General features: G+C 34.9%; 1 protein-coding gene across 2 annotated transcripts in view; it reads right to left on the bottom strand.

The window, feature by feature from the left end:
• COG6 (component of oligomeric golgi complex 6) overlaps positions 1 to 27,818 on the bottom strand; it is an 82,833-nt gene that overhangs the window by 11,261 nt on the left and 43,754 nt on the right. For both annotated transcript variants that reach the window (XM_006732396.3, XM_081814860.1), the window contains exons 14-18: positions 12,213 to 12,344; positions 11,707 to 11,874; positions 8,924 to 9,031; positions 7,146 to 7,199; positions 4,378 to 4,457 (exon numbers count right to left, since the gene is read on the bottom strand). In XM_006732396.3, the coding sequence (XP_006732459.1) occupies positions 4,378 to 4,457; positions 7,146 to 7,199; positions 8,924 to 9,031; positions 11,707 to 11,874; positions 12,213 to 12,344 (542 nt within the window). The remainder of the gene's footprint in view (positions 1 to 4,377; positions 4,458 to 7,145; positions 7,200 to 8,923; positions 9,032 to 11,706; positions 11,875 to 12,212; positions 12,345 to 27,818) is intronic.

The following is a 27,818-nucleotide window of genomic DNA, read 5'->3' as shown; positions in this document are numbered from 1 at the left end:
TTTTTTTTTTAAAGATTTTATTTATTTATTTGACAGAGAGAGACACAGCGAGAGAGGGAACACAAGCAGGGGGAGTGGGAGAGGGAGAAGCAGGCTTCCCGCGGAGCAGGGAGCCCGATGCGGGGCTCGATCCCAGGACCCTGGGATCATGACCTGAGCCGAAGGCAGACGCTTAATGACTGAGCCACCCAGGTGCCCCAAAATTAACTCTGTTTTTAAGGCTTGGACTTTCTGAAGTCTCTAAAGCATTATGCAAGTTCCAGTTATTTTTCAGCTCACAGGTTTCCAGTAGCTGTTCTTTCCCTAGTAGTCCTATTTTCCCCCAAAACTTACTTTATTTTTATTGATACAGGTATTCCTGACAGTTAATGCGGGTGGCTTAAAAGGAGGCAGTTAAAGAAAAGAGGAAAAAGAAAAATTATTCTGTCTACCTCTTTAAAAAAATATTTCCTTTAAAGGCATTATTTTTTAATTATTACATTATTTTCCTAGTATATATAATAGAGGAAGATCCCTGAACAAGAATTCTCAAATCACATCCAATTTCTGATATGCTCACTTTAGGAAGCATCTATAATTTCCTTTATTTCTTAAATTACTCATAAAAATAATTCTGAATCATGAAGAAAAGACATTGAGAATGACTTATGTATTTTATTTATTTTTTATTTTTTAAAGATTTTATTTATTTATTTGAGAGAGAGAATGAGAGAGAGAGAGCACATGACAGGGGGGAGGATCAGAGGGGGAAGCAGACACCCCGCTGAGCAGGGAGCCCGCCCGATGTGGGACTCGATCCCGGGACTCCAGGATCATGACCTGAGCCGAAGGCAGTCGCTTAACCAACTGAGCCACCCAGGCGCCCGAGAATAACTTATGTATTTTAAACTATGGTTTCTGTAATCTAATCTCTATATTTACACCATTGAAAGGTGAATACTGGAGTTTGGCACTGAAAAAAGAACACACCCTTCTAATTCACCCCAAGGAAGAAAGGAAGGAAGAATTCCTTAAACCTATTTTCTATACAACTTTGCTTCCTGGTTATTTAAATTTATTCAATAGTTTATTTTGATGCTGAGGGATTCAATCAAAATCTCTTTGAAAGGAGTCAAACTCTAGGACAAAGAAAAGGGAGACAAGAGTGATAGGTGTCCCAAAGGTACTGCAACCATAGTAAAGTGCAGGAGAGCAGAATATTAACAAAATTTTGAAAAGATTAAAAAAGAATATTTTATATTACAAAGCTATTTCAAATAAACAATTGACATTTTAAATAAAATACGAATAGAAAATAAATTGGTGACATCAAAATATGAAATTAATTTTGATTAAAAATGAATTATCATTTTGAAAAGGTTCAAAATTTAGCTGAATAAAAGTTCTGGTCCTATTGTCTCAAATGTTTTATAAATAAATACTGTACCTCTACAGTAGCAGAAATAAGGATAAAAGTTAATTTTGAAAATAAGAAAATGCCATCAATCAAAAAAAAAGGGAAAAAAAGCAGTTAGAAAATCTGCTTTCATGGTGAATCTTAACTGTGTAAAATGTCCTTTATTTTCAAAACAGCCCTGATTTTTACAATAAGTAGCCAAATTGCTATCACATTTTTTCTTCTGAAAATATATTCACAGGTTACATTTTAATTTTAGAATACTTTGCAAATAACATCTTAGAAATTTTCTGAATGAAAAAAGTGATATTGTTAAGTAGGTAGTAACCAATTTCTCTTAGTTGTCCTATTATTACTTATATGTGTATCTCAATTTTTATTTTATTTTTTTTAAAGATTTTATTTATTTATTTATTTATTTATTTGACAGAGAGAGAGAGACAGTGAGAGAGGGAGTGGGAGGGAGAATCAGGCTCCCCACCAAGCAAAGAGCCCAAAGAGCCCGACGTGGGGCTCAATCCCAGGACCCTGGGATCATGACCTTAGCCATAGGCAGATGCTTAACGACTGAGCCACCCAGGCGCCCCATGTATCTCAATTTTTAAATGTCACTATATTAGTAAGAATTTATAACAGGATGTTAGGTACATACTATAAAAACAAAATACTAATTAAAAAAATTTAGATTTTAAAACAATATACCAAAAACTATGTTCATTTGGTTGTTAATAAAATAACAAAATTTACATTATTATTATTAATCAATAAAGCAGTAAAAGTAAATGGAAAACTAAAATACTTCAGTAATAGAAGACAAACATCTGATTTGAAATATCATTTAAGCTTTAGAAAATCTGAGGAGTCCTCACAGATAAAGAATTCAGATAGAGTCATAGAAAGTGCTTAATCCCACTGCTAGTTCTGTAATTTTACTTTAAACTATTATTAAAGTTTATGAAAGGGAGGGAAAAGTCTATTTAGAAGTATCCCTGAGTCTAAGGACGTACACTTTTAAAATTTTGATGAATGCTGTCAAATTGCCCTCTAAAAGGATTGTACTAATTTATATTCTCATCAACAGCATATGAAATAATGCCCGTTTCCCAGACCCTTTCCATTAGCATTTAACAAACTTTTTATTGTCAGTAATCTGACAGGCAGAAATTCTCATTGCTGTTTTAATTTGCATTTTTGATCATTATTATGTTCTCATATATTTATTTGCCACTTGCATGTCTTCTGTGAATTGTCCAAACATACAGTGCCTGTTTTTCTACTGTTTTGTCCTGATTTGTGGGATTTTGTTCAATATTAAGGGTAACTTGTCTGTTACATAACTTGCAAATACTGTTCCACATTACTGTTTATATTTTAACTTAGTTTATATTATTGTTTTCTGTGAAAAAAACAAACTTTCAAGTGTTTTGTAGCCAAATCTGTCCATTTTCTCCTTTATGGCATCTTGGCTGCATGCCATCCTTTATAAAACACATTAAAATTTCCCCTCAATTGGCATATTATGAAAAGAATAATGGTATGTTTTATATTTAGTGATGCCCCAAACAACTCAACACTCAAATACTAAGACTGAAACATGTGGTTAAATCTAAAAGAGCTGCAGGTATTCATTTAAAAAAATAATTTAAGAAACACACACAACAATTTGAGCCATGGCATAATGGAGTTTCTTTTACCATCTCTCAGGTCTTTAGCCTTCCATTATGTAGATAGTATGAGATCTTTCAGAATAATAAAATATAAAAGTAAAAAAAAAAATTAAAATCATTCACTCTAACTACGCCTAATATGGGAAAATTCCCTAATTCTATGCCTGAGAAAAAAATGGTCCATCCCATTTCCAGCCAATTCTAATTGATATCAAATTTTTCTGCATGTTGAGCCAAAAGCTGCCTCCTTGCTTTATTTATTGCTGTAGACCTACTCCGCGGAAAAAGAGAAAACAAGTGTACCACCACCTCTGTACCACTGCATCCTTGCAGATAATTGAAATATTTTCTTCAAGTTTGATTGTTCTTTCCTTATTGTACTTTTTAATATAAATATCTGTTCATATGTCTAAATGACCCAACAGACTATAATCTCCATGAAGACAGTGCAAATGTCTTTTATTTTTTTATTTTTATTTTTTTAAAAGATTTTATTTATTTATTTGCGAGAGAGAATGAGAGACAGAGAGCATGAGAGGGAGGAGGGTCAGACGGAGAAGCAGACCCCCCGCCGAGCAGGGAGCCCGATGCGGGACTCGATCCCGGGACTCCAGGATCATGACCTGAGCCGAAGGCAGTCGCTTACCCAACTGAGCCACCCAGGCGCCCTGCAAATGTCTTTTAAATCTTAATCCTTGGTGCCTGTTATGTAGAAAGCATTTGATACACAACTGGGTGAATGGAAAGAAAAAAAAACGTATAGAGTTGTCTAATTTCCTACTTTTAGAAAATTTAAATTTGTCAATATTTTCCTTGTAATCAAGAAAGTCAGACATAATGATCTGTTTCTTATGTGATATTCTAAGATTTTAATGTATAGTTCTTTGTCGTGAACACATTCCTGATAAATATGTGATATTGAACAATTAAAAATATATCTACAGATCCAAAATAGTCCATAAAGTAGTTCATCTGCACTGTGCAATTAACATATTATTGATCCCCCATGACATTTTCAATGTCATTGTGACATGTTAGTTAATATAAGGGAATTTGGTATTATGGCTTTACACATCCAATTATATTCACATTAATTTTATAAACCACTCACTAAATAGAGATTTTGGAGCTGTATACACGCAAGCAATAAGTATGAACAGAGTCAGGTCAGATCTCCTAGGGGACCTCAGGCATAAAACTAAAGATCTTCAATGGTAAATCTATTCTGAAAATAAATTTTTTCTAAGAAATGTGCTTGGTATTTTTAAAAATATATGAATCTTCACCAACTAGTTGCAACCAAAAAATACTTACTTCACTGTGGTACTTAGAAGAAAGTTCAGCTGTGGCATCAGCAAGCTGTCTGGGGCTGAGAGGTAACGATCAAACTGAACCTACATGAAACAGAGAAAGAGCAAAACATAAAGTGCATATATTTGCTAGTAGACATCTCAAATACAACCATCACTTATAAGGGTTAAATCTTAGCAAATATACTATGGTACAAATAATGAGTTCTTTGTGATCAAAATGAGATATTGCTTCAACATTCTAACTAAAATTCCCTAAAGTGTCAACTTCTTAATGTGGTCAGTATCAGCAATAACTACTTTTAAAATTCTGAATCCAAGTCATTCATCTTAATCTCCTTCACCAAACTTTTGAGTAACAATATTAACAAGAAAGGTCATCAGATTTCAAGTCTACCTTACTTTCTTAAATCCACTGTATTTGTTAATTGTTAATTTACCTATTCATTCAACTAATATTTATTGAGTACCTACTATTAGGAAGGTACTATATTAGGTAAAGTGTGTATAATGGTGAGCAAAAGAGGCCAGACCCTAGCTTCACAGAGCTTATGATCTACTGAGAAAGGTAGTAGACAAATAATAATGTAAATAAATATATAATTACAAATTGTGTTAGATGCCATGAAGGAAAACACCAAAGTACTATAAAAGTGTAAATCAGGAGGATGGACCTAGTTTCTGTGTTTGGCAAAAGAATCTGAGGAAAGGACATGTGAAGTGAGATCTTAAGAGATGAATAGGGATTAAGTAAGAGAGTGTGTAGTAGGGGCTCAGGGGGTAGCATGGATAGGATAGCATGGATGAAGGCTTGAGGTGAGAAAGAGAATGGCTAACAGAGATCGGTTCATGTAGGTCTCCTACACTTTTTTAAAGGATTTAATTCTTATTGGTAAAAGCATTTAGGAAACCATTGAAGGAGGGGAATAATCTGATTTAAGTTTTAAGAAGCTACAGCAAGAAGGAGGGAAGGCTGTAATGGGAGATGCAAGGATACCAAATAGGTGGCTACTGAAGCATCTTAGACCACAAGGACAGTAACATGGTAGATAGAAGAGGAGATATTTGAGAGAACTGGATAGTAAAACCATCAGCATTTGGTTAGTGACAAAGTGGAAGGGCTGACTCCCAGATCTGGATCTGTATAATTTAATTCACAGCATTATCACAATTCATAACTGTATTCTTTTCACATTTATTTAGTTGTGCAACAGCTACACTCCTTACTAGATCACGTCTATTTTCATCCCAATTCTTAGCAGGATGCCTAGGAAACAGCAGATAATGTTGAAATGATAATGGACAGATGCTCTTACCACTTTCTGTGTTGGGAAACATGGAAAAGGACCTGGGGGTGGGGCAGGAAAGACTCAGAAGAGTTCAATTCTGGGATATGCTGAACTGAAGTGCCCTGAAGCAATTCAAGTGAAGGCAACAGACAGTTATATATAGAATGATGGACCACACACAAAACAAGTTTAAGAAGAAGCACAAAATAATTTGTAATGCGGTTTAAATATATTTTGTGGGTTTATATTATGGACTGGATATGTGTTGGTGGGAGAGAAAGAGAGGGAGGAAACACATTTATTGATTACTAACTAAGGTTACTGATCTTTGTAATGTGTAGACTTATGTCCTCGTTTGGGAGGGGGGTGGAATACCTTGAAGTGGGACTACTGGGTAGTATGGTGAGTGTATATTTAACTTTCTAAGACACTTATCTTTTTTAATTAATCTAAAATTTATTCATTTTTATTTATTTTTAAACTTTTTAGAATAAAATCTTCATATTTTTATAGTTTTTACTGTGATGTTTGATGAACAGAAGTTATAACTATTACTTCTCTCTGTGTTTTTAAAATCTATCATCTAATATTAATATTGTTGGCTCTGCATTCTTTGCATTGTTAGGTATCTTGTGGGCTTATCCCTTTCATATAATTTAGCTCTGTAAGATGATAGGTAACAAAGCCTTGGTATCAAAAGTAATCCAGGAGAACTGTGTGCTAAAGTCAAGCCATTGTGGTGAGTATTTAAATACTTAGGATAGGATAGGCAGTATAGTAGTTCAGAGTGTCAGTACTAGGTTGAATGGGTTTGTTCAGAGGATTAGAGTTAATATATGAAAAACACTAGCATGCTCAATAAATGCTAAAGACACTGTTGTTATTACTGCTGCTAGTGTATTATTACAAAGCTTCCAAACAAGATCACCCTATGTTGGCTAAACGAGTGTCATATGACTGGTGGATATACACACATGCCAAGTATATACGTAAGACGTGGAAACATGCTACAAGAAGTGGCGCTCACAGACGTGCAGGCAAGCTCCCCACTTGAAAAGAAGGAAATAAAGTGGAGTTTGAGGAGTCTCACACTCAAGAGTAATATGTTATTTTAAGACTGGAATCCAATTTCAGTTATCACCTCAGGAAGAAATCAAGAACTATAAGCCAAAGATCATTAACAGTAGGAAGTCTTCAATGATATATAGCCTAACAACTTTTCATCTGTCATTCCTGTTTCTCCATTACGTTAGAAGTAACACTCTGAAAATCAAGAAAACCTAAACAGGAATGATGAGGAGTTAGGGTAGAGTGGAATATTACTACAAACGTATGTCTTGGTCAGACCTTAGTTAAAGGAAACATTATTATCGCACCCAATGTGAATGTAGTATATCAAGAGATAAAAATTACCACCCAGGACAAAATTAATAATAATCAGTATAGAGGAAACCTATGTCGAAATGCTTTACTATTCACTTACCATTGCAGCCTTCAGTGCCACAGAATCTAGGTTGGGCAAATTAGCTAAAGAGCCCTAAAAAACAAAACAAAACGGCAAAAACAAGATGTAAAAAAAAGGTGCTATAGTTTCAGTTCATTTACGAAATATAGTCTATTAATAGATTCCCCAAATTTGGAAATTCAGCTCCTTTCCAAAGAACTCAAGTGTCATCTCTTCAACCTCAACTACAGCAGGGACTATGACTTGATCATTTTTTTTTTTTTTTGAGAGAGAGCGCGAGCAGGGGAGGAGGAGAGGGAGAAACAGGGAGAAGCAGGCTCCCCGCTGAGCAAGGAGCCCGATATGGGACTCGATCCTAGGACCCCGAGATCATGACCTGAGCTGAAGGCAGACGCCCAACCGACCGAGCCACCCAGGTGCCCCCTGGATCATTTTTATGTAACTAGCACGAAGGCACGCAATCATATTTGTTGGAGGGAGTGACAAACACAAGTTTATTAACAATGGGAATACCAGGACATTTCAGATTTACATATAAGTAAGGCAAAACGCAAGGAAGCACTTAGAAAATGTCAGTAAATCATGGAGGCTTGAAGTTGCACTCTGACAACTTTAGGTAGTATAAAACAGCAGCAGAACTGATTCCTCTTTGGTAGAAATTTGCTTGCTGCTTTATCAGAATAAAACATTTGGAACTGGTGATTTTTGAAAGCCTCATTTAAAAGTTCCTGGACTATAAAATATTCTTCATGTTAATGCCATTTAAATGAGTTCTCTGCTTTTTATTTTATTTTTTTAAATTTTATTTTATTATGTTATGTTAATCACCATACATTACATCATTAGTTTTTGATGTAGTGTTCCATGATTCATTGTTTGCGTATAACACCCAGTGCTCCATGCAGAACGTGCCCTCTTTAATACCCATCACCAGGCTAACTCATCCCCCCACTCCCCTCCCCTCTAGAACGCTCAGTTTGTTTCTCAAAGTCCATAGTCTCTCATGGTTCATCTCCCCCTCCGATTTCCCCCCTTCATTTTTCCCTTCCTACTATCTTTTTTTTTTTTTTTTAACATATAATGTATTATTTGTTTCAGAGGTACAGGTCTGTGATTCAACAGTCTTACACAATTCACAGCACTCACCATAGCACATACCCTCCCCGATGTCAATCACCCAGCACCGCCTCCCCATCCCTCCCATCAGAGTTCTCTGCTTTTTAAAGAAAGATCCTGACATAGGTTTCTCGGGTTCCCCCATTCCCTTCTCTATTTCCACTGGAGTTTTATAGCTTAACAAGATTTTATGCTGGCCTCAAAGTATTTACCTTTCCAAAGTAATAGACCAAGATTCACGAAGTTAAAAAGGGGACGACTGCATTTACACAGTAATCTCTGCATTCAATTAACTGATAGTGATATAGGACTCTGGAAAATTTATCAGTATGAATATCCTTTATACATTTGATAATACTAAGTTTTTTTTTTCATTATTTTTAACCAAAATTACCATAGTAAAAAGGACAGTTAATATTTGGGGGCACTCTACTACATCTCAGGTAGTCATCTAGGAACTGTATATGTATTTTCTCACTTTATCTTCAGAGCAACCCTATGATACAGGTATTAATATCACCCCAATTCCACAGATGAGGAAATAGACACAGAGAGATAAGTCACTTTCCCAGTGAAAAACAGCATTAAGTGGCAGAGCCAAGATTCAAACTAGAGTCTAGCTGTAGAACTACCATGCTCTAAATGGGCATTTCTCTAATTAGGATCTCCCGTGTGCTTACCTGTTCAGGCTTATGTTGCTGTACGGTGTTATAGATAGAACTCAAGCCTGCTCTAGTTAAAACGTAAGAAGCTTGCTCATTTATAAGTGTGTCCAAATGTGCTTCAATCTAAAATAAAACACAACAGAAAGAAAATATTTTAAAAGAGGAATAGGACTGATGAGAGTAGAAGTAGACCACCCTGGAGTGAGCTCTTCATCAGGGACTTGCTCCTTGCAGTGGCTATGAGGCCAGACCAGTCCTTCTACAAAAGGGAGAGAAAATCTCACTTTAAAAATGATAACTAAAGAGGACTCCAGGACTAGCCACTAGTCAAAAAATCTGAGTTGCCTGTCAGCTCTTTTAAAAGATGGCACTAAGCAAAACACAAACAAAAAACAAGAAACACTAAAAAATAACAACAGTGTAAAATAAAATATTTAGGAAGACTTCTGGGAAGATGAAGGCCTTATGTTCCTGACCTCCACATTCCCTTACCCTCCCAACTTATTGGACTGACTCATCCAATCAAATGTGCCGTCTGGAGAAGCAGGTTTGTTATAATTAGGGGAGAGCTGAGGACTCAGCAGGAGGTTGGTCAAAGATTTCAGGTTTAGGAACTGCCCATGAAGATGTGAACTAGCAGATGTGAGTTGTATATGCTCACCCACTTTGTATTATCTTTGAGGAAGCCATCCAATGCAATGGGGGCAGAATCCACACAAATGGACTACCCTGATGGGTTGAAGTATCCCCTAGTGGGAAGAAATCTGCTGCTCCCTTACTTTTACCAGTATAGGCCCGAGAGTTTGGGAGTCTTCCATCTTTTCCTGACCAGGGAGTTCCCTCAGTTTTACCAGTTTGTTTGCCCATGGCACAGTATACTAACTGTGCTCTTAATATCCGAATGCTTGCCGTTGTCCAAGTAAACTCCAATAGCTGAGCCCTTCCCTCTTAAAAAACTTAAACTAACTTAAAAGAGGTGAATATGTTCTAAGAGAAAACCCATCTGAATAATTAGAACAAATATCTTTTCCGGAGGCAACTCTATTAAAAGACACAGAGTACTTTAATTTTTTTTTTAAGTGAATGTCCAAGAAAGTACAATTAGAGCCCTTAAGTCACTAGACTTACTGGAAATCAAAGAAAAACAAGAAGTGCAAATATAAACACTTAATGAAAGAGTTACTGCTAAGAACCAAATGAGTATCTGAAGAAGAACAGAAGAAAAGTAATACAGTAACATCAAAGAAAGATTAAATTAAAGAGATATAAAAAGAAATTAGAAGAGAGATTCTGGAGATAAAACCAACTAAGGGCAGGAGCTTCAGAATATAAAAAGTAACAGATGGAAAAGTGATAATTAATTAGATAGTAAAAAACTTTATTGGGCAAAAGAAAGGGTTGAATCTTCAGACTGAAATGGCTCTGCAAAATCCAAATGGAAATAACAGAAAAAGAGACATACCAAAAAATATCCTGAGGAAATATCTGAACTCAAAGGAAAATCCGTACAAGCTTCCAGATGGACAGAAAAAGTCACCACAAAGAAAAGAGAATCAGACTAGCCTGAACGCCTTACTTGAAACACTGGAAGAAGGCAAGTAAGAGTGGAAGAACATTAATAGACTACTGATAGAAAAACTCTGAAAATCAAGAATCTTTTTTACTCCACAAGGTGAACTTTCTTTGGAGGGCCTAAATAAACCACATCTTCCAGTATCTGCATCATTGTACAGTCCTCTCTCACACTGACTCTGGGCTGGCCCATGCAACAAGCATTGGCCAACAGCCAATCAGCAAGCATGGAGTAAGTACAGGCTGCCTAGGCACTTACACACTGGGGCTTATCCCCTTGGAATGCAAAACATGACCACGGAATAGTTAAGAAACACAGATAATTGGGGATAAAAGAGATTGATGAACACCTGATATATCTGAACTTCTTGAGAAAAGATTTAGACAAATGGTAGAGTTTGGGGGTTGAATTAGTGATAAATACAGTAAAAACCAATGAATTAAAAAAAAAAGAATTTTATTAATTCCACAAAAAAAGAGTTATGTAAGGAAGGAAAATTAATCATACTTCATTATATTTCTTTTAAAAGAAGGAATTAGAAATTAGAAAATATCACAAGTTTAGATGTATCAAAACTTATTCCTTAGAAACCCCTAAAACTTTACAAATGAATTTTTACCATAGCCACTGCCAAATTACTTATATACTTGTAATAACACAGAACATTCAGAGTTTTTTCTTAAAAACATTATATTTACCAAAATCCACTATTTCAAAATCAGAAGCCAAGTATCTGGTAAATTTTACAAATGGCTTTGTTTTAGCCACTTTACAAACTCTTAAGCGATACCATTTGGCTTATAGGACTAGAGTCACCGGTATAATAAACTGTAATGTTTTGCCTAACACTGGTTTACACATAGATAAAAATATATCTGTCCTCTGTAACACCTTCTGCACTAGCTAGAAAGCTTGAAAAATATAGCATATTATTCACAGTTCAGAAACTGAAATCTGCATACAGAATAACTGTTCCAATCAATAAGAAAAGCTTCATTCCATCATCACAAACTATGGTTTGAATAAAATGTCGTATTTATTATATATTCTAGCTTCCCCCAAACAAATCCAAACTACCGAGTGTGTGTGTATGGACTTCCATCAGATTATACCAAAGGATTTATAGAAAGTAGGTCACTGAAATTGGATTAAAACCAGTAACTGAGATCGTATACAGAAAAAAAGGCTCCATCACAGTGAGCTGTCATCTTATGGTAAAATTTACCTGAAACTGTAGCATTTCTAGACGTCTGTCAGTGAACTCAAACAGAGCTAGTGTTGTCTTCATCATATATAGTGAATTGACCATGAAAGTGGCCATGTCAGCTGTGCCTAAATTGCTGGCAGACACAGTACACATTTGGAGGAGAGGATCCAAGACACATGATAAAACCTTTAAATGAAAAATAAAATGAAATTTATTTTTTATTCCCCAATCAGTGATACAGGCCTGGGTGAACAGTACTTCAGAACGAATATCAAACTAACTGGAAGGGGGCCAACTTACAGAAGTACATTTTAAAAAGATTAAATGGTGCAGTAGTCATAATGTTTTTTACAATGAGCATCACTGAATAAAATACTTTTCAAATTAAAGAGAGCTGGTTTAATATTTGAAGGAAAAATCAATGAGAAGGATTGTTAAAATGTATGGGTTATAAAATGCCAGAATTTCAACAGAATGTATAATAGGGAGCAATAAGTAATTGTTAAAAATGATTTATAACATACTTGCACAAAGTCAGCTTGACGGGCATCTAATGGTACGACTGAAGAATCGTGAGATGCCAAAACTTCACGCAACAACATGAGTGTCTGATTTAATGCAGAACTTGGTCCAAGATCAGGTGGTGGGAGTTCAACCTAAAATAAAGGGTGGTTCATCCACTGCTTACATTTTTCCACTAAATTTTAATGTATAAATAAATGCAATTCATTGTAAAATAATACATATAAAAGATGTAAAGCTTTGACATATTATAAAACCTATAATTTATCAGTAGCTTATACTAATAAGCATAGAAAGTGACACAGACGTTTTTTGTTATATTATTACAGAATATATTCTTCTCATAGCAGTGTAGAATTTGTACTTTCAAAATTAAAAAAATTATAAGAAAACTTAGTGGTCTTTGAATTGTAGAATTATATTTTTATACAAACTTGAAATGGATTACTGTTTTGTTTTGTTTTTTAGCCCAAGTCATAAGAAAAAGGCAATCCAGAAACCACCACTCCCCCAACAGTAACATAACTGAGAATCGTCATCCACCCCAGGCCCAAATCTCAGAGATTTTGGTTCAATATGCATAGGTTTGGGGCCTAGGAATCTATCTTTCAATAAGCACCACAGGCGATTTTCAAGGGATTGGTGTATGGGCTACACACTTCACAAAAATGCAGTACACACTGTATTCTACACAGTATAACACTGCCACTAAAATCTTAAGAACTCAAGTTAAAGATTAGTTTTACATTTTAGATTACCATTTACTAGTTGTGTGGTCCTGGGTAAGCTCTTTAACTTCTCAGAGCTTCAGAGAGATTCTGTAAGGACTAAGTTGGATTGTTGCATCTAAACTACTGGTAGAGTACTAGGCACTTAGTAACTGGAAAAGTATGCCAAGTTCATTACCCCTACTTGCCAGCATCATGATATCCAAAAAGACATCCCTGTGAATTTTTTAAAACACATTTTTCTGAGTACTTATAATATTAATATAGACAGATTTTGTTTTATTTATAAAATCTCATACTTAGAAGTCTATGTAAGAGACTATAGCCTTGTGTCAGATAGAAAGGTGTAAGAATTTATAAATATCTGGATTTATGTTAAGAATGTTTTATATAGAAAAGTTAATACATAAGTGACATCAGCAGAAATGGTGAAGTATGGACCTCTGAAAATCCTCCCCTCCTTCACAAAAGCAACAAAACCAAAAAATATAAGACATGCAAAGAAACAAAAAAATATGGTCCATGCACAGAAAAAAAAAGTCAATAGGAACTTTCCCTGAGGAAGCCCAAACATTGGAGTTACTACTCAAAAACTTTAAATCAGCTATTTTAAATATGTTCAAAAAACTAAAGGAAACCATGTTAATGAACTAAAGTATGAAAACAGTGTCTCATCAAATAGAGAACATCAATAAAGAGATAGAAATGATAAAAAAAAAAAGTAACCAAATGGAAATTCTGTAGTTGAAAATCTCTAAAATGAAAAATTCACTATAGGGATTCAATGGCACATTTGAGTAGGCAGAATAAATGACCACTGAACTTGAAGATAGGCCAATTAAAGTTATCCAGTCTGCAGAATTGGAAGAAAAAAAAATGAAAGAAAGTTCACAGAGCTTCAGATACCTACGGAACACCATCAACGTAAGCACAATGGGGATCTTAGAAGAGAGGAGTGCAGAAAGAATATTTGAAGAAATAATGACAAAGACTTCACAAATGTGATTAAGACAAAACATTAATCTAAATATTCAATAAGCTCACAAACTCCACACAGAATAAACTTAAATAGATCCACACTAAGACACATCACAATCAAACTGTCAAAAGACAGAGAATTTGAAAGTAGGAGAGAAGTAACTGATTATGACAAAGGAAGCTCGTAAGATTAACAGCTGATTTCTCATCAGAAAACATGGAGGCCAGAAGCCACTGGATGGCATAGTCAAGGGCTGAAAGACTATCAACAAAAGATTTCTATATTCAGTAAAACTATCCTTCATGAATAGTTGACGGAGAAATTGACATTCCCAAGAAACAAAAACAAAAACTGTTCACTAGGAAACCTGTTCCACGAGAAATATGGGAAATCCTTCAGGCTAAAGTACAGGGACACTAGAGATAACTTAAATTCATATGAAGAAATAAAGAACACCAGTAAAGGTTCTGACATAGATAAATACAAGACAGTATTAATATACTTTCCATTTGTAATTCCTTTTTTCCCTTATTTACAAGACAACTGCATGAAGCAATAATTATAATTCCATGTTAATGAGCACATAATGTAGAAAGATGTAATTTGTAATAATAATAGTGTAAAGGAAGAGGAAAACTAGGCTATGTAGGAGTAAAGCTTTCATGTGCTATTGAAAGTAAGTTGGTATTAACCTGAACTGTTATAAATTAAGATGTTAATTGTAATTCCCATGGCACCACTAAGAAACTAACTACACACACAAACTTTCACTCACATATATTTAAATAAATAGTAAGGGAATTAAAGTAGTATACTAGAAAATATTAACACAAAAAAAGGCAATAATAGAGGGACAGAGGAACAAAAACAGTTAAGACATACAAGAATAGCGAAATGGTACTACTTTATCAGCAATTAAATTAAATGTAAATGGATTAGACATGCCATATAAAAAGCAGAGTGGCAGATGGATTTTTTAAAAAGAATAATCCTACTATCTATATGCTGTCTTCAAAGAAACACTTTAGATTTAAAGACACAAAAAGGCTGAAAGTGAAAGGATGGGAAATGATAAACCTTGCATACAAAAACCAAAAGAGTTACAGCAGCTATACTGATTTCAGACAAAATAAACTCTGAAGACAAAAGTTGTTACTAGAAACAAAGAAGGGTATTTTATAATGTTATTAAGAAGACATGACAATTACAAACATGTGTGCATTTAACAACAGAGCCCCAAATACATGAAGCCAAGATTGAAGCCAAAATTGAAGGAAAAGTATCTCTCATGGCAAATATTTATTTCAAGTTTCACATCTCTTTCAGTTTTATTTCTTTTTTTGTATTAAATTCAAATTGAATTAAGAAAGACTCCAGAATACGAAGTCATCTCCTATAAAAGTATTTTCTATTCATTCATCCAATTTAAAAAGATATATAAAATGTTAAACTGATGGCAATGAGGGGCACCTGGGTGGCTCAGGCAGTTAAGTGTCTGCCTTCGGATCAAGTCATGATCCCAGGGTGCTGGGACCAAGCCCCACATTGGGGTCCCTGCTCAGCAGGGAAACTGCTTCTCCCTCTACCACTCCCCCTGCTTGTGCTCTCTGTCAAATAAATAAAATCTTAAAAAAAAACTGATGGCAATGATGGTTATTTAAAATTATTTCTAAATGAAGGAATTTTTAAAAACTTTCATCTTTGTGTTTTTCTGCATGGTTTGAATCCTTATCATGAATTTATGCATATTAATTTTACAAAAATAGAGCAATCTATCACCCAAACTGAATGAAACATGTCAACCTGTTAATAGCAATTAATTCAGGATTAACAAGGGATGGATGACCATGATTTTGTTCTTTGTGTTTTCAAATGTTTTAAACTAAACTATTTGTTATTAAAGTGTACTTAAAATTTTGGAAATTTTAATTAGAATATACAGGTATTACATATACATGCATGCATATACATAAGTAATATAAAATGCACAGAAGCTAGTCAAATAAAAAATGACTCAGGAATCTCTAGATAAGTATAAATCAGTAAGATTTGCCAGCACTCTAACAGCTTTAATACAGAAATAGGCAGCTATATAAACCAGAGAAATTTGTGTGTGTATGTGTGTGTGTGTCAGTTTCCCAAAACCTTTCATAAAAAGAAAAAATAATAATCAAGAATTAACAAATCCTCCAGGGAAGCTTCAGTACAGCTACATACACTGTATGATTAAGACCCTAATGTTTAATGTGCAATTTTCTAAGTTATAAACAATAGCATCATTTGGAAACAAACAAACAAAAACCTTAAAGATTATCTTTCAAAAATTCATAGTTTTTCAATTGCCAATCAAAACAGAAGGCCAATGAGAGAAATCTTATGTACCAATAAGAGCTGATGAGAAACCTCTTTTTACCCTCTTGAATTAAAGGTCTTTAAAAGCTGTGCAAATTTAAAGCAGAAGTCATGCCTCTGTTAGCAGAGCCAATGATAAATGATACAAGTACTACTTGAACTCACTTCATTCAACAAACTGACATTCTGTGAAGCGATTTTACACACATCTATCAGATCAGCAATAGCTCAGAATCACACTTCAAAGGCAAAGTGAGAATTATGGCAGTTTCAGATAAACACGATTTATAATTTTATAATAATGTAGTAAAAATAATGGACAGAAAATTGAAAGAAGAAAAATATTTAATTAATTCAATTTAATTTCATCCAAGTGAAATGTATTTCTAATGGTTAAACTTTATATAAGATAGTGTGGTATTGGTGCAAGGACAGACAAACCAATGGGAGTAGAATAAACTTTATAAAACAAATCCACACACCTATGGTCTTGTAATTTCTGACAAAGTTTCCATTGCAATTCAGTGGGAAAGGCTTGCCTTTATAATAAATGGTGCTTGATCTACTAGATATTCAAATGGGAAGGATTTTAACCTTGACTCCTACACCTCACAGCATACTCAAAAATTAATTTGAGATGGACCAAAGACCTAAATGTAGAAGCTAAAGCAACGAAGTTTCTTAGAAAATACATGTAAGGATAACTTAATGACCTAGGGCAGGAGAAGATTAAATGACTAAAAGTTAGGATATAGGACAAAATTAAAATGAAGAACTTCTGTTCATCAAAATACACCATTAAGAGAGTGAAAACACAGGTTAAAATTGGGAGAAAATATTTGTAATGCTTATTTGTACCCAGAACACATTTTTTAAAACCCTCAGAAATCAATAAGAGAAATACAGATAATCCAATAGAAAACTGGGTAACAGACTTCAAAATACACTTCACAAAAGGGTAATCCAGCAACCAATAAACATATGAAAAACTGTTCAACATCATTAGTCTTCAAAAAAGTACAAATCACAAATGAAATACTACCACACAATTTCCACAATGGCCAAAATTAAAAAGATTAGCAATATTGAGTACTGGAGAGGATGTAGAACAACTGAAATTCTCACACATTTCTCGTGGATTAAATTGATACAAACACTTTAAAAAATGAGTGGCAGTACCTACTAAAGCTATCAGTCCTATCACCCAGATATTCATTCCTGTATATACACATGAGAGAAATGAGAACTTACATCCATCAAAAGACATGGACAAGAATATTCATAGGAGGGCGCCTGGATGGCTCAGTTGGTTAAACGACCGCCTTCGGCTAAGGTCATGATCCTGGACTCCCTGGATCGAGTCCCGCATCGGGCTCCCTGCTCGGCAGGGAGTCTGCTTCTCCCTCTGACCCTCCCCCCTCTCATGTGCTCTCTCTCATCCTCTCTCTCTCAAATAAATAAATAAAATCTTAAAAAAAAAAAGAATATTCATAGGATCCTTATTGACAATATCTAAGAACTGGAAACAATCCATGGATATAGTGTCCATCAATATACTGTGGTGTATTTATATAATTGAATTATTACACAATAATTTAAAAATGAACTACTGTAGACCACATGGATGAATCTTATAGTTATGTTAAATGAAAGGAGTTAGATCCAAAAAAGTTCAATTGTATCAAGCTATTTATGTGAATTTAAATAGCACACAAAAATAGGAAATAGAAGTCAGATAGTGGTTTACCTTCGGGGTTACTCAGAAAAGGCATAAAGAAGCCTTCTGAGGTGCTGGAAATGTTTTATGTCTTGATTTGGGTGGAGATTAATGAGCACATACAAATAAAAAATTCAACTAACTGTACACTTAAGATCTGTGTACTGTCAGTTACATCTCCACTTAAAAAGAAAGTTCATTTGATATTTGTTTATATTTGTAAACACTGAGAATCAACAGTGTTTTATAAAAATATCCAAAATTCATAAACAGTTACCATTAATAATTATTAATGTACAAAAGCACTTTATGAAACACAATTCACAACTTTATGTACATTTTCCAATTGATAAAGTTGAACTATAAAAAATTCACTTTTAAAAACATTTAGTCTACTGAAAATTTCACATTCCATATGTTAGAACCTCGCTTTTTAAAAAACGTATAGAGCTAAAAACTAAACAGTTATTCTTCCTGTGACTGTTCACCATGACACTTTTTATCCCTGATATAGAGAGGTGCTCTTTTTTAGAAGCACCATAAAAATTCCAAAAGCTGTTTTTAAGACATCATTCCACTGTAAACTTTAGTTCTATTCTTTCAAATACCTTCCATTTAAGGTCTTCTAATTTTCTGTTCTGTAGTTTCTTAGAAGGCCACTCACCCATCTTCTTTCAAAAATAAAAACAAAACCAGCAAACCAAAAAAAAACAAAACAAAAAAACCAAAAACCCTCCTATTTTTAAACTCATTTCTTCATCTTATATATAGACTCCTTTTGCCCTATCTACATACATGTATGCTCTAGCAACTGACAATAAATAGAACTGAAGTGTTTTTTAAAACCATTTTACTGAGGTATGATTGATATAACAAACAGCTGTATTTATTTAATGTATATAATTCGATGAGTTTGGAGATCCGTATACACCCATGAAACCATCATCAAATTCTAAGCCGTAAAACATATGCATCACCTCCAAAAATTTCCTCTTGTCTTATATTTTTACTTATGGAATTAAAGTTTTTAAGTCGATAAAAATATCCACAATGAATCTTAAAATGCAAACTAACATCTGTTTGAAATAACTTCAAATAATTACAACTTTTTATTTCACATAACTTTATTTAAAATTTAAAAAGCATTTTAGCTGAAAATACTGTTTTTGTTTGTTTTTCCGAACAGAACAATCTGTAAGGAATAATGTAAAACTCAAACTATTTATCTAGAACAGCATTTCTCAAACTTTAACATGCATACGAATGAGCAGGGAATCTTGTTAAAATGCATATTCTGATTCAGTAGGTCTAGGCTAGACTAAGATTTCCGAATGTCTAAGAAGCTCAGAAGTGAGGTCCAAGCTGCTGGTCCATACACTATACTTTGAACAGTAAAAGGAGGTTCCGAACACTAACTTAATACTAGAGTTTAAGTCACAATTCATTTAAAGGACCATTTAGTTTAGTTCCCCCCACCCAGAGATCTAGGTAAATTAACCCTATTAATCTGATTTGGGTTTCATGTTTTTTAAAGATTTATTTTATTTATTTGAGAGAGAGAAAGAGAGAGAGTGCCTGCACACACACCAGTGAGTGTGAGTGCGGGGAGGGGCAGAGGCAGAGGGAGAGGGCAAGCAGACTCCCGCTGAGCCTGGAGCCAGAGTTAGGCTAGATCCAGGACCCTGAGATCACGACCTGAGCCAAAACCAACAGTTGGACACTTAACTGACTGAGCCACCCAGGTGCCTCTGATTTGGGTTTCATTTATGACATATCATATACTTTTAAATTAGAATTGTCCTATCGCTATAGTGAAATATAGCAAAATAGTGAATATAGCAAATGTCTGTCTAGCTTAAATTGATATGAAAACACAGGTTAAAATTGGGAGAAAATATTTGTAATGCTTATTTGTACCCAGAACACATTTTTTAAAACCCTCAGAAATCAATAAGAGAAATACAGTGTGTATTACACACTGTAATACACACTGTGTATTTTGCAGCATAGATATATAGAGAGTGTATACAGTGTGTATTACACACTGTAAATACATTGTGTATTTTGCAGCATAGATATATATAGAGTTCCCAACTAATGACGACTCAACGTAGAATTTTTTGACCTTACAATGGAGTAAAAGCAATATACATTTAGTAGAAACTGTACTTCAAATTTTGAATTGATTTTTTCCCCCAGGCTAACAAGCTGCAGCTCCCAGTCAGCCACGCAACCACAAGGGTAAACAACATAACCATTCTGTACCCATACAACCATTTTGTTTTTCACTTTCAGTACAATATTCAATAAATTGCATGAGATATTTAACACTTTAATTATGAAATAGGTTTTGTGTTAGATGATTATGCCCAACTGCAGGCTAATGCAAATGTTCTGAACATGTTTAAGACAGGTTAGGCTAAGCTATGATGTTCTATAAGTTAGGTGTATTAAATGCATTTTCAACTTATAATATTTTTAGGACATAAACCTATCATAAGTAGAGGAAGATTGTATTACCTTTAGACATTGCTAGGTTTGCAGTTATGAAAGTTTCAAGACAGCCTGATAAGGAAGGGAATATACATACTTGACTACTTAAGTGCTTCAAACTGCTTTGTTAGGGAAAATGTACAACTGTCAATAAAATGATGTCCTTAAATTTTCTTTTTTTCATGGTGAATAAAGAATTAGTTCAGAAATATGTCTTTTTAAAAGCACAGAAGGAGGGGCGCCTGGGTGGCTCAGTCCTTAAGCGTCTGCCTTCCACTCAGGTCATGATCCCAGGGTCCTGGGATCCAGCCCCGCACGGGGCTCCCTGCTCAGCGGGAAGCCTGCTTCTCCTTCTCCCACTCCCCCTGCTTGTGTTCCCTCTCTTGCTGTGTCTCTCTCTGTCAAATAAATAAATAAAATCTTTAAAAAAAAAAAAAAAGCACAGAAGGAATCATATAAAGAGTTCATTTCTGGCTATGCCTTCATTTTAAAGGTTGTTCTTCCCAAAAAATTTACTATCCACTTAAAATTTTATTAACAAAAATTTCCGCTTGGGTGCTTTGCTGATGAAGACCATTCTGAGTAAGTGTTGTTTTCTTTATAAGGCCAGAATCTTTTTAAAAGAATTGAATGATTTACGAGATGTAGAATAAGAGAAAGATATAATTAATATAAAATATGGAACATTAAAATTTAATGAAAGAAAGATAATTCTTGAAAAAAACCTGAAATGGCTGCAGATGTAAGCAACATTCAAGCTGTAAAAAGTATCATATTCCAAGCTCAACTTAATGTTAAAATATCCCTAAATATAGCCCAATTCATATCTGAGAAAAACATTTCAGGGCACAATTATTGATAATGGTAACAAAAACCAAAAATAGTCAAAACCCATGCACTGCTATAAACTCACGTTAACTTGTACTTAAATATTCAAATTACAATTCCTTTCTTTCCCTGTTTATCTCGTATCCTGTTCTAGGTTTTAATTGAAAGATGCCATCCCTTATTATCCATTTTATTTTTCTATTTTATTATCCATTTTATTTTCCTATTTTCTTGCAACTTTCATTTTAACTTTATAAGAGAAATAAAACACAGAAGAACTTAGTAGTTTTTTGAGTAAAAATAAAATAAATGGGTAACCATTTGGGAAAAATAAATAAGATCCTTCCTCCCCAGCATGGACAAAAATAAACTTCAGGTAGATTAAAAATTTGATGTAAAAATGAAACCACAAAAACACCTAAGAACATGAATCTAAATAATTTTATGAAATAATCTAACATTTTCCCATTGACAGATGCTAACTTTATCACATATTAAATTCTAAGTGTATTTTCTGATTGTCCAGAGTTTTTAAGCATCACATCCTCCCAAGAGAGAAACCATATAGAAAAAACTTGAGACTTTGCTATGTAAAAATTAAAAGTAAATTTGTTAGAAAATACTACAGGCAAATTTAAAGGCAAATGATGACTTGGAGAAAGTATTTTTAATAAAAATGACAGTTGATATTCTTTACACATGAAGAAGAGAAAACAGTTAAGACAAAACCCAGTAGAAAAATGGCAGAGGACATAAGCAATTCACAAACAGCCAATAAACATACTTTAAATGTTCATTCTCAGTAGAATCACTGAAATCCAAATAAAAAAACAGTGATACCATTTTTTGCTCATATATTGGCAAAGATATTTTATAATGTCTATTATCCATTGTCAATAAGAGCTGGCAGTTCAAGTAGGAGGAAGTATGGTAGATTTGAGGAAATAGGTAAAAGAAAGGTAAATGGGAGTCGCTGCTTAAGAACATGTAGGACTGCCATTATGGCGGGCTTTGCTGATGTTGGAAATGGTGAATTTTAGTGAATCCAGTCTGCATGGTTACAAGATTTTCTTGAGCAGTGCTCAGCAGTCAGGGTATACAAAAGAGAAATTGAAAAGCTGAATTCAGGGTGTTTTTGCAAAGGAAGGATGGTAAAATGAAAAGGGTGCAAGAGATAATAGGCTAGCAGAAAATGAAGGGAAGGAGTCATTCTTGTAACAAGTATTTATTAAGTCCCATGTGATCTGTCATACAGGAAAATTATTTTTTCCTTCTTTCTTTATTTACCTGTGTAACCATCTTAACCATATGTTAAGAAACCATATGTTTGTGTGTCCAATATTAAGTGCTCACTAAATGTTGGCTATGATTTGTAAAAGGCATCATTCTGATCAGTCAGTCATTTGTTAACTGAAATATAACACACTTTTTTCCCTTTTACTGAAATATATAATTAACATATATGATGATTATTCATTTTAATGTGTACAGCACTAAGATCTGACTTATATATTTTGTGAAATGATTATAATAAATTTAGTTAACATCTACCATATCATTTAGATTCAATAAAAAGACTAGAAAAAAAATTCTCGTAATGAGAACTCACAGGATTTACTCTTTTAACAACATCATACAGCAATGGTAACTACAGTCAACATGTTGCACATTATATCCCTAATACTTATTTATCTTATAGCTGCAAGTTTGTACCATTTGACCATCTTTCTCCAATTCCCCCTCCCTGCAATCCCTGCCTCTATAACCACAAGTCAGACCTCTTTTTCTGAGTTTGGTTTTTGTTTTGTTTTTTGGATTTCACATTTAAGATCATACAGTGTTTGTCTTTCCCTGTTTGACATCACTTCGCATAATGCCCTCAAGGTCCATCCATGCTGTCACAAATGGCAGATTTCCTTACTTTCTTATGGTTGAATAATATTACATTGTGTGTGTGTGTGTGTGTGTGTGTGTGTGTGTGTGTGTGTATACCACTTATGTATCTGTTGATGAACGCTTAAGTTGTTTCCATGTCTTGGCTATTGTAAATAACGCTGCTATGAAGGGGGTGATTTTTTGGGTTAGTGTTTTCATTTCCTTTGGATATATTCCCAGAAGTGGAATTGCTGGAACATATGGTAGTTCTATTTTTAATTTTTTGCGAATCCTCCATACTGTTTTCCATAGCAGCTGTACCAATTTATGATCCCACCAACAACCATAGCAGCTATACCAATTTATGATCCCACCAACAAGAACAGAAGCATTCGTTATTTCTTGTCTTTTTGATGGTGGCCATTCTGACAGGTCTAAGGTAGTGGTATCTCATTGTGGTTTTGGGTTGCATTTCCCCATGATTAATGATGTTGAGCATCTTTTCATGTACCCACTGGCCCTTCATATATCTTCTTTGGAAAAATACATATTCATGTTCTTTGACCATTTGCTAATTAAATTGATGGCTTTTTTTTATTGAGTTGTATGAGGTTTTTTTTATACGTTTTGAATAATAACCCATTATTAGGTATATGGTTTATAAATATTTTTTCCTATTTGGTAAGTTGTCTTTTCACTTTGTTGATGGTTTCTTTTGCTGTGCAGAACTTTTTAGTTTGATGTAATCCCACTTGTTTAGTTTTGATTTTATTGCTTGTGCTTTAGGTGTCATATCCAAAAAAGTCATTGCTGAGGCCCACGTCAAGGAACTTTTTTTTTTTAAGATTTTATTTATTTATCAGAGAGAGAGAGCACAAACAGGGGGAGCGGTAGGCAGAGGGAGAAGCAGGCTCCCCACAGAGCAAGGAGCCCAATGCGGGTCTCAATCCCAGGACCCTGGGATCATGACCTGAGGTGAAGGCAGCCGCTTAACCGACTGAGCCACCCAGGCGTCCCAAGGAACTTTTTTCCTGTATCTTCTTCTAAAAGTTTCATGGTTTCAGGTTTCACATTTAAGTCTTTAAATTTCACTTTGAGTTAAATTTTTGTGAGTGGTATAAGACTGAGGTCAAGTTTCATTCTTTTAAACATGAGTATCTAATTTTCCCAGCACCATTTAAGATACTCTCTTTTCTCAATTGAGTATTATTGGCTCCCTTGTCAAAAATTAATGGAATGTATATACATGGGTTTATTTCTGGGATCTAGATTCTGTTTCATTGTTTCATTTCTCTGGTTTCATGCCAGTATCATATATTGCTTTAATTATTATAACTTCATAGTATAGCTTGAAATCAGTAGGTATGAAGCCTCCTGCTTTGTTCTTTCTCAGCATTACTTTGGCTTTTGGGGGGTCTTCTGTGGCTCCATATAAATTTTAGGATTTTTTTTTTTAACTTCAGTAAAAAGTGCCTTTGGAATCTTGTTAGAGATTGTGTTGAGTCCATAGATGGCTTTTGGTAGTATTTACATTTTTAACAATATTAATTCTTTCAGTTCATGAACACAAAATATCTTTATATCTATTTCTGTCTTCTTCAATTTCTTTCACCGATGTCGTAACAGTTTTCAGAGTAGAGATCTTTTCCCTTCTTGGTTAAATTTATTCCCAAGAATTTCATTGTTTTTGATGCTATTGTAATGGGATTGTTTATTGCTTCTGCAGGTAATTCATTGTGTACAGAAACACGACTGATTTTTTTAAAGATTTTATTTATTTATTAGAGAGAGAGAGAGAGCAAGCTCGAGCAGGGAGAGGGGCAGAGGGGAAGAATTCCAAGCAGACTTCACGCTTGAGCACAGAGCCCAGAGCCCAACCTGGGGCTCAATCTCATGACCCTAAGACCATGACCTGAGCCAAAACCGAAAGTTGGATGCTTAACTGACTGAGCCACCTAGGCACCCCAGAAACTATTGATTTTTATTTGTTGATTTTGTATCCTGAAATTTTACTGAATTTGTTGATTAAATCTGTTTTTATTTTAGTCTTTTCTATACATAAAATCATGTCTTCTGCAAATACAAATTTTACTTTTTCCTTTTCCAATTCTTTTTTTTTAAAGTAATGTCTATACCTAACGTCGGGCTCAAACTTACAACCCCAAGATCAAGAGTCGCACACTCCACTGACTGAGCCAGCCAGACACCCCCCTTCCTTTCCAATTCTGATACCTTTTATTTATTTTTTCCTGCCTCCTTGCTCTGGCTAAGACTTCCAGTACTATACTGCATAGATGCGGTAAGGGTGGACAGCCCTGTCTTCTTCCTGATTTAAGAGGAAAAGCTTTCAACCTTTATCTGTTGAGTATGGTGTTAGCTGTGGGCTCATAATTTATGGACTTTATTGTTGACATACATAACTTCCATACTTAATTCAAGGGCTTTTTTTAAAAAAAGTCACAAATATGTTTTTGTCAAACGTTCTTTCTGCATCTATTGAGATGATCATGTTTCTTTTCTTTCATTCTATTTGTGATGTATTAGATAGATTTGGGTATGTTGAACCATCCTTGCATCCCAGGGATAAATGCTACTTGATCATGGTGAATGATCCTTTTAATGTGCTGCTGAATTCAATTTGCTAGTATTTTATTGAGAATTTTTTCACCTATATTCATCAGGGTTATTGGACTGTAGTTTTCATTTCTATTAGTGTTATTTTCTGGCTTTGGTATCAGAGTACAGCTGGTATCACAAAGGGACTTTGGGAGCATTCCCTCCTCTTCAATTTTTTAGAAGAGTTTGAGAAGGACTGGTGTGAATTCTTTAAATGGTAAAATATACCAGTGAAACCATCTAGTCTTGGGTTTTTCTTTGTTGAAAGATTTTTGATTACTGACTCAATTTCCTTACTCGTAATTGGTCTATTCAGATTTTCTATTTCTTTTTTTCTTTTTAAGATTTTATTATTTATTTGACAGAGAGAGAGCACAAGCTTTTAGTTGTTTTTGCCAGATGGGGCTAGGAGCCAGGCTTCACAGCAGGTGAGGCTGTGACTCAGCTCTCTGCCTAGGGAGAAGGCAGGGAGGAACTCCCAATTTTCCCAAACAGGCTTCTCAGTTGAGAGCTACCAACAGCCTCAGGTGAAGCTATGGATTAATTCCCCTACATGGATATAGCAGGTGAATGGTCCATGCCAGAAGCAAGCAGCTCTGCTTATGCATTTCTAGGCTTGAGTGTTGCTAGGTTATGCACTATCAAGTGTTCCCGCCAGCCCTTCTAGTCGATGGGACCAACTGTCATGCTTTGGAACAGAAATGACTATGACTCAGCTCCCTTTCATAGGTGTGGCAAACCAAGATCTAATGCCATCAAAACTCTTCAATTCAGGATCCAAATCAGGCAGACCTAAACCTTGATGAGGTCACTGGTCAGAGTGCACCTCTGAGTTGGTTCTACAGATGGGCAAAACCACTGGTTGGGACTACTACTTGGGCTCTACAGGTATGAACTTCGTCTGCCAAGATCTGAGTGCTTGTTTCAACCCCCACTCCACTGCTCCGTCAGTCAGAATCCCAGTGGTTGACACCTCAAAATTCCCCTGTAATCCCCATGGGGTAAGAATAGCATAGGAGCTCCCATGAAGAAACACTGGGGAGGCTAGATGTCCACCCAGACTCTCTTTCCCACTGGAGGAACCACAGGCTTGGTGGGGGGGCTGTTTGTATGGTGCTATTCTGAGCTGGATTGTGGGGAATATATAGTTAGCATGTAGCTACTTCTCTTATTCTTGTATGTCTTGATCTCTGTGGTGCAGGGGGGTGCTTCAGTTTCACTCCAGAGTTCTAGGATTCTCTCAGTGGTGCTTTGCCCATGAAGAGTTCTTGTGAAAGGGAGCAAAGCCAGGAATGATCTATATCACCGTCTTAGTGACCTCACCCTTCCACCTTAACCATTCTTAAGTGTACAGATCAGTGGTACTAAATATATTCTTAACACTGCACAACCCTTATCCATATCCGCAACTCTTTTCATCTTGTAAACTGAAACTCTATACCCATTAAACAGTAACTCCCTATCCCCCCGCCTTCCCAATCCCTGTCAGCTACCATTTTACTTCCCATCTCTAATTTTGCCCACTGTAGACTCTCATATAGGTGGAATCATATAGCATTTATCTGTCTTATTTCTTTAGCATACTAACCTCAAGTTTCATCCATATTGTAATAATGTCAGAATTCCCTTCCTTTTCAAGGCTGAATAGTATTCTGCTATATATACATATTGCTTATCTGTTCATCCATTGACAGACATTGGCTGATTCCACATTTTAGCTATTATGAATAATGCTGCAATGAACATATATAACTACACAAATATCTTTTTGAGACCCTGTTTTCAATCCTTTTGGATTCCCAGAAGTGGAACCGCTGTATCATAATGGTAATTCTATTTTAAATTTTTTGAGAAACTACCATATTGGTTTCCATAGCACTGCACTATTTAACATATCTACCAACAGTGCACAAGGGTCCCAATTTCTCCAATCTTGCCAACACTGCTACTTTCTGGGGTTTTTTTTGATAGTAGCCTCCTAATGGGTGTGAACCCATTAGACCCATCCTAATGGGTCTTA

The sequence above is a fragment of the Leptonychotes weddellii genome, chromosome 3, assembly GCF_054177405.1.
Source record: "Leptonychotes weddellii isolate Sample4059 chromosome 3, ASM5417740v2, whole genome shotgun sequence".
NCBI classification, from domain to species: Eukaryota; Metazoa; Chordata; class Mammalia; order Carnivora; family Phocidae; genus Leptonychotes; species Leptonychotes weddellii.
The sequence above is the reverse complement of the archived record's forward strand: the minus strand, read 5'-3'. Positions and strand labels throughout refer to the sequence as shown.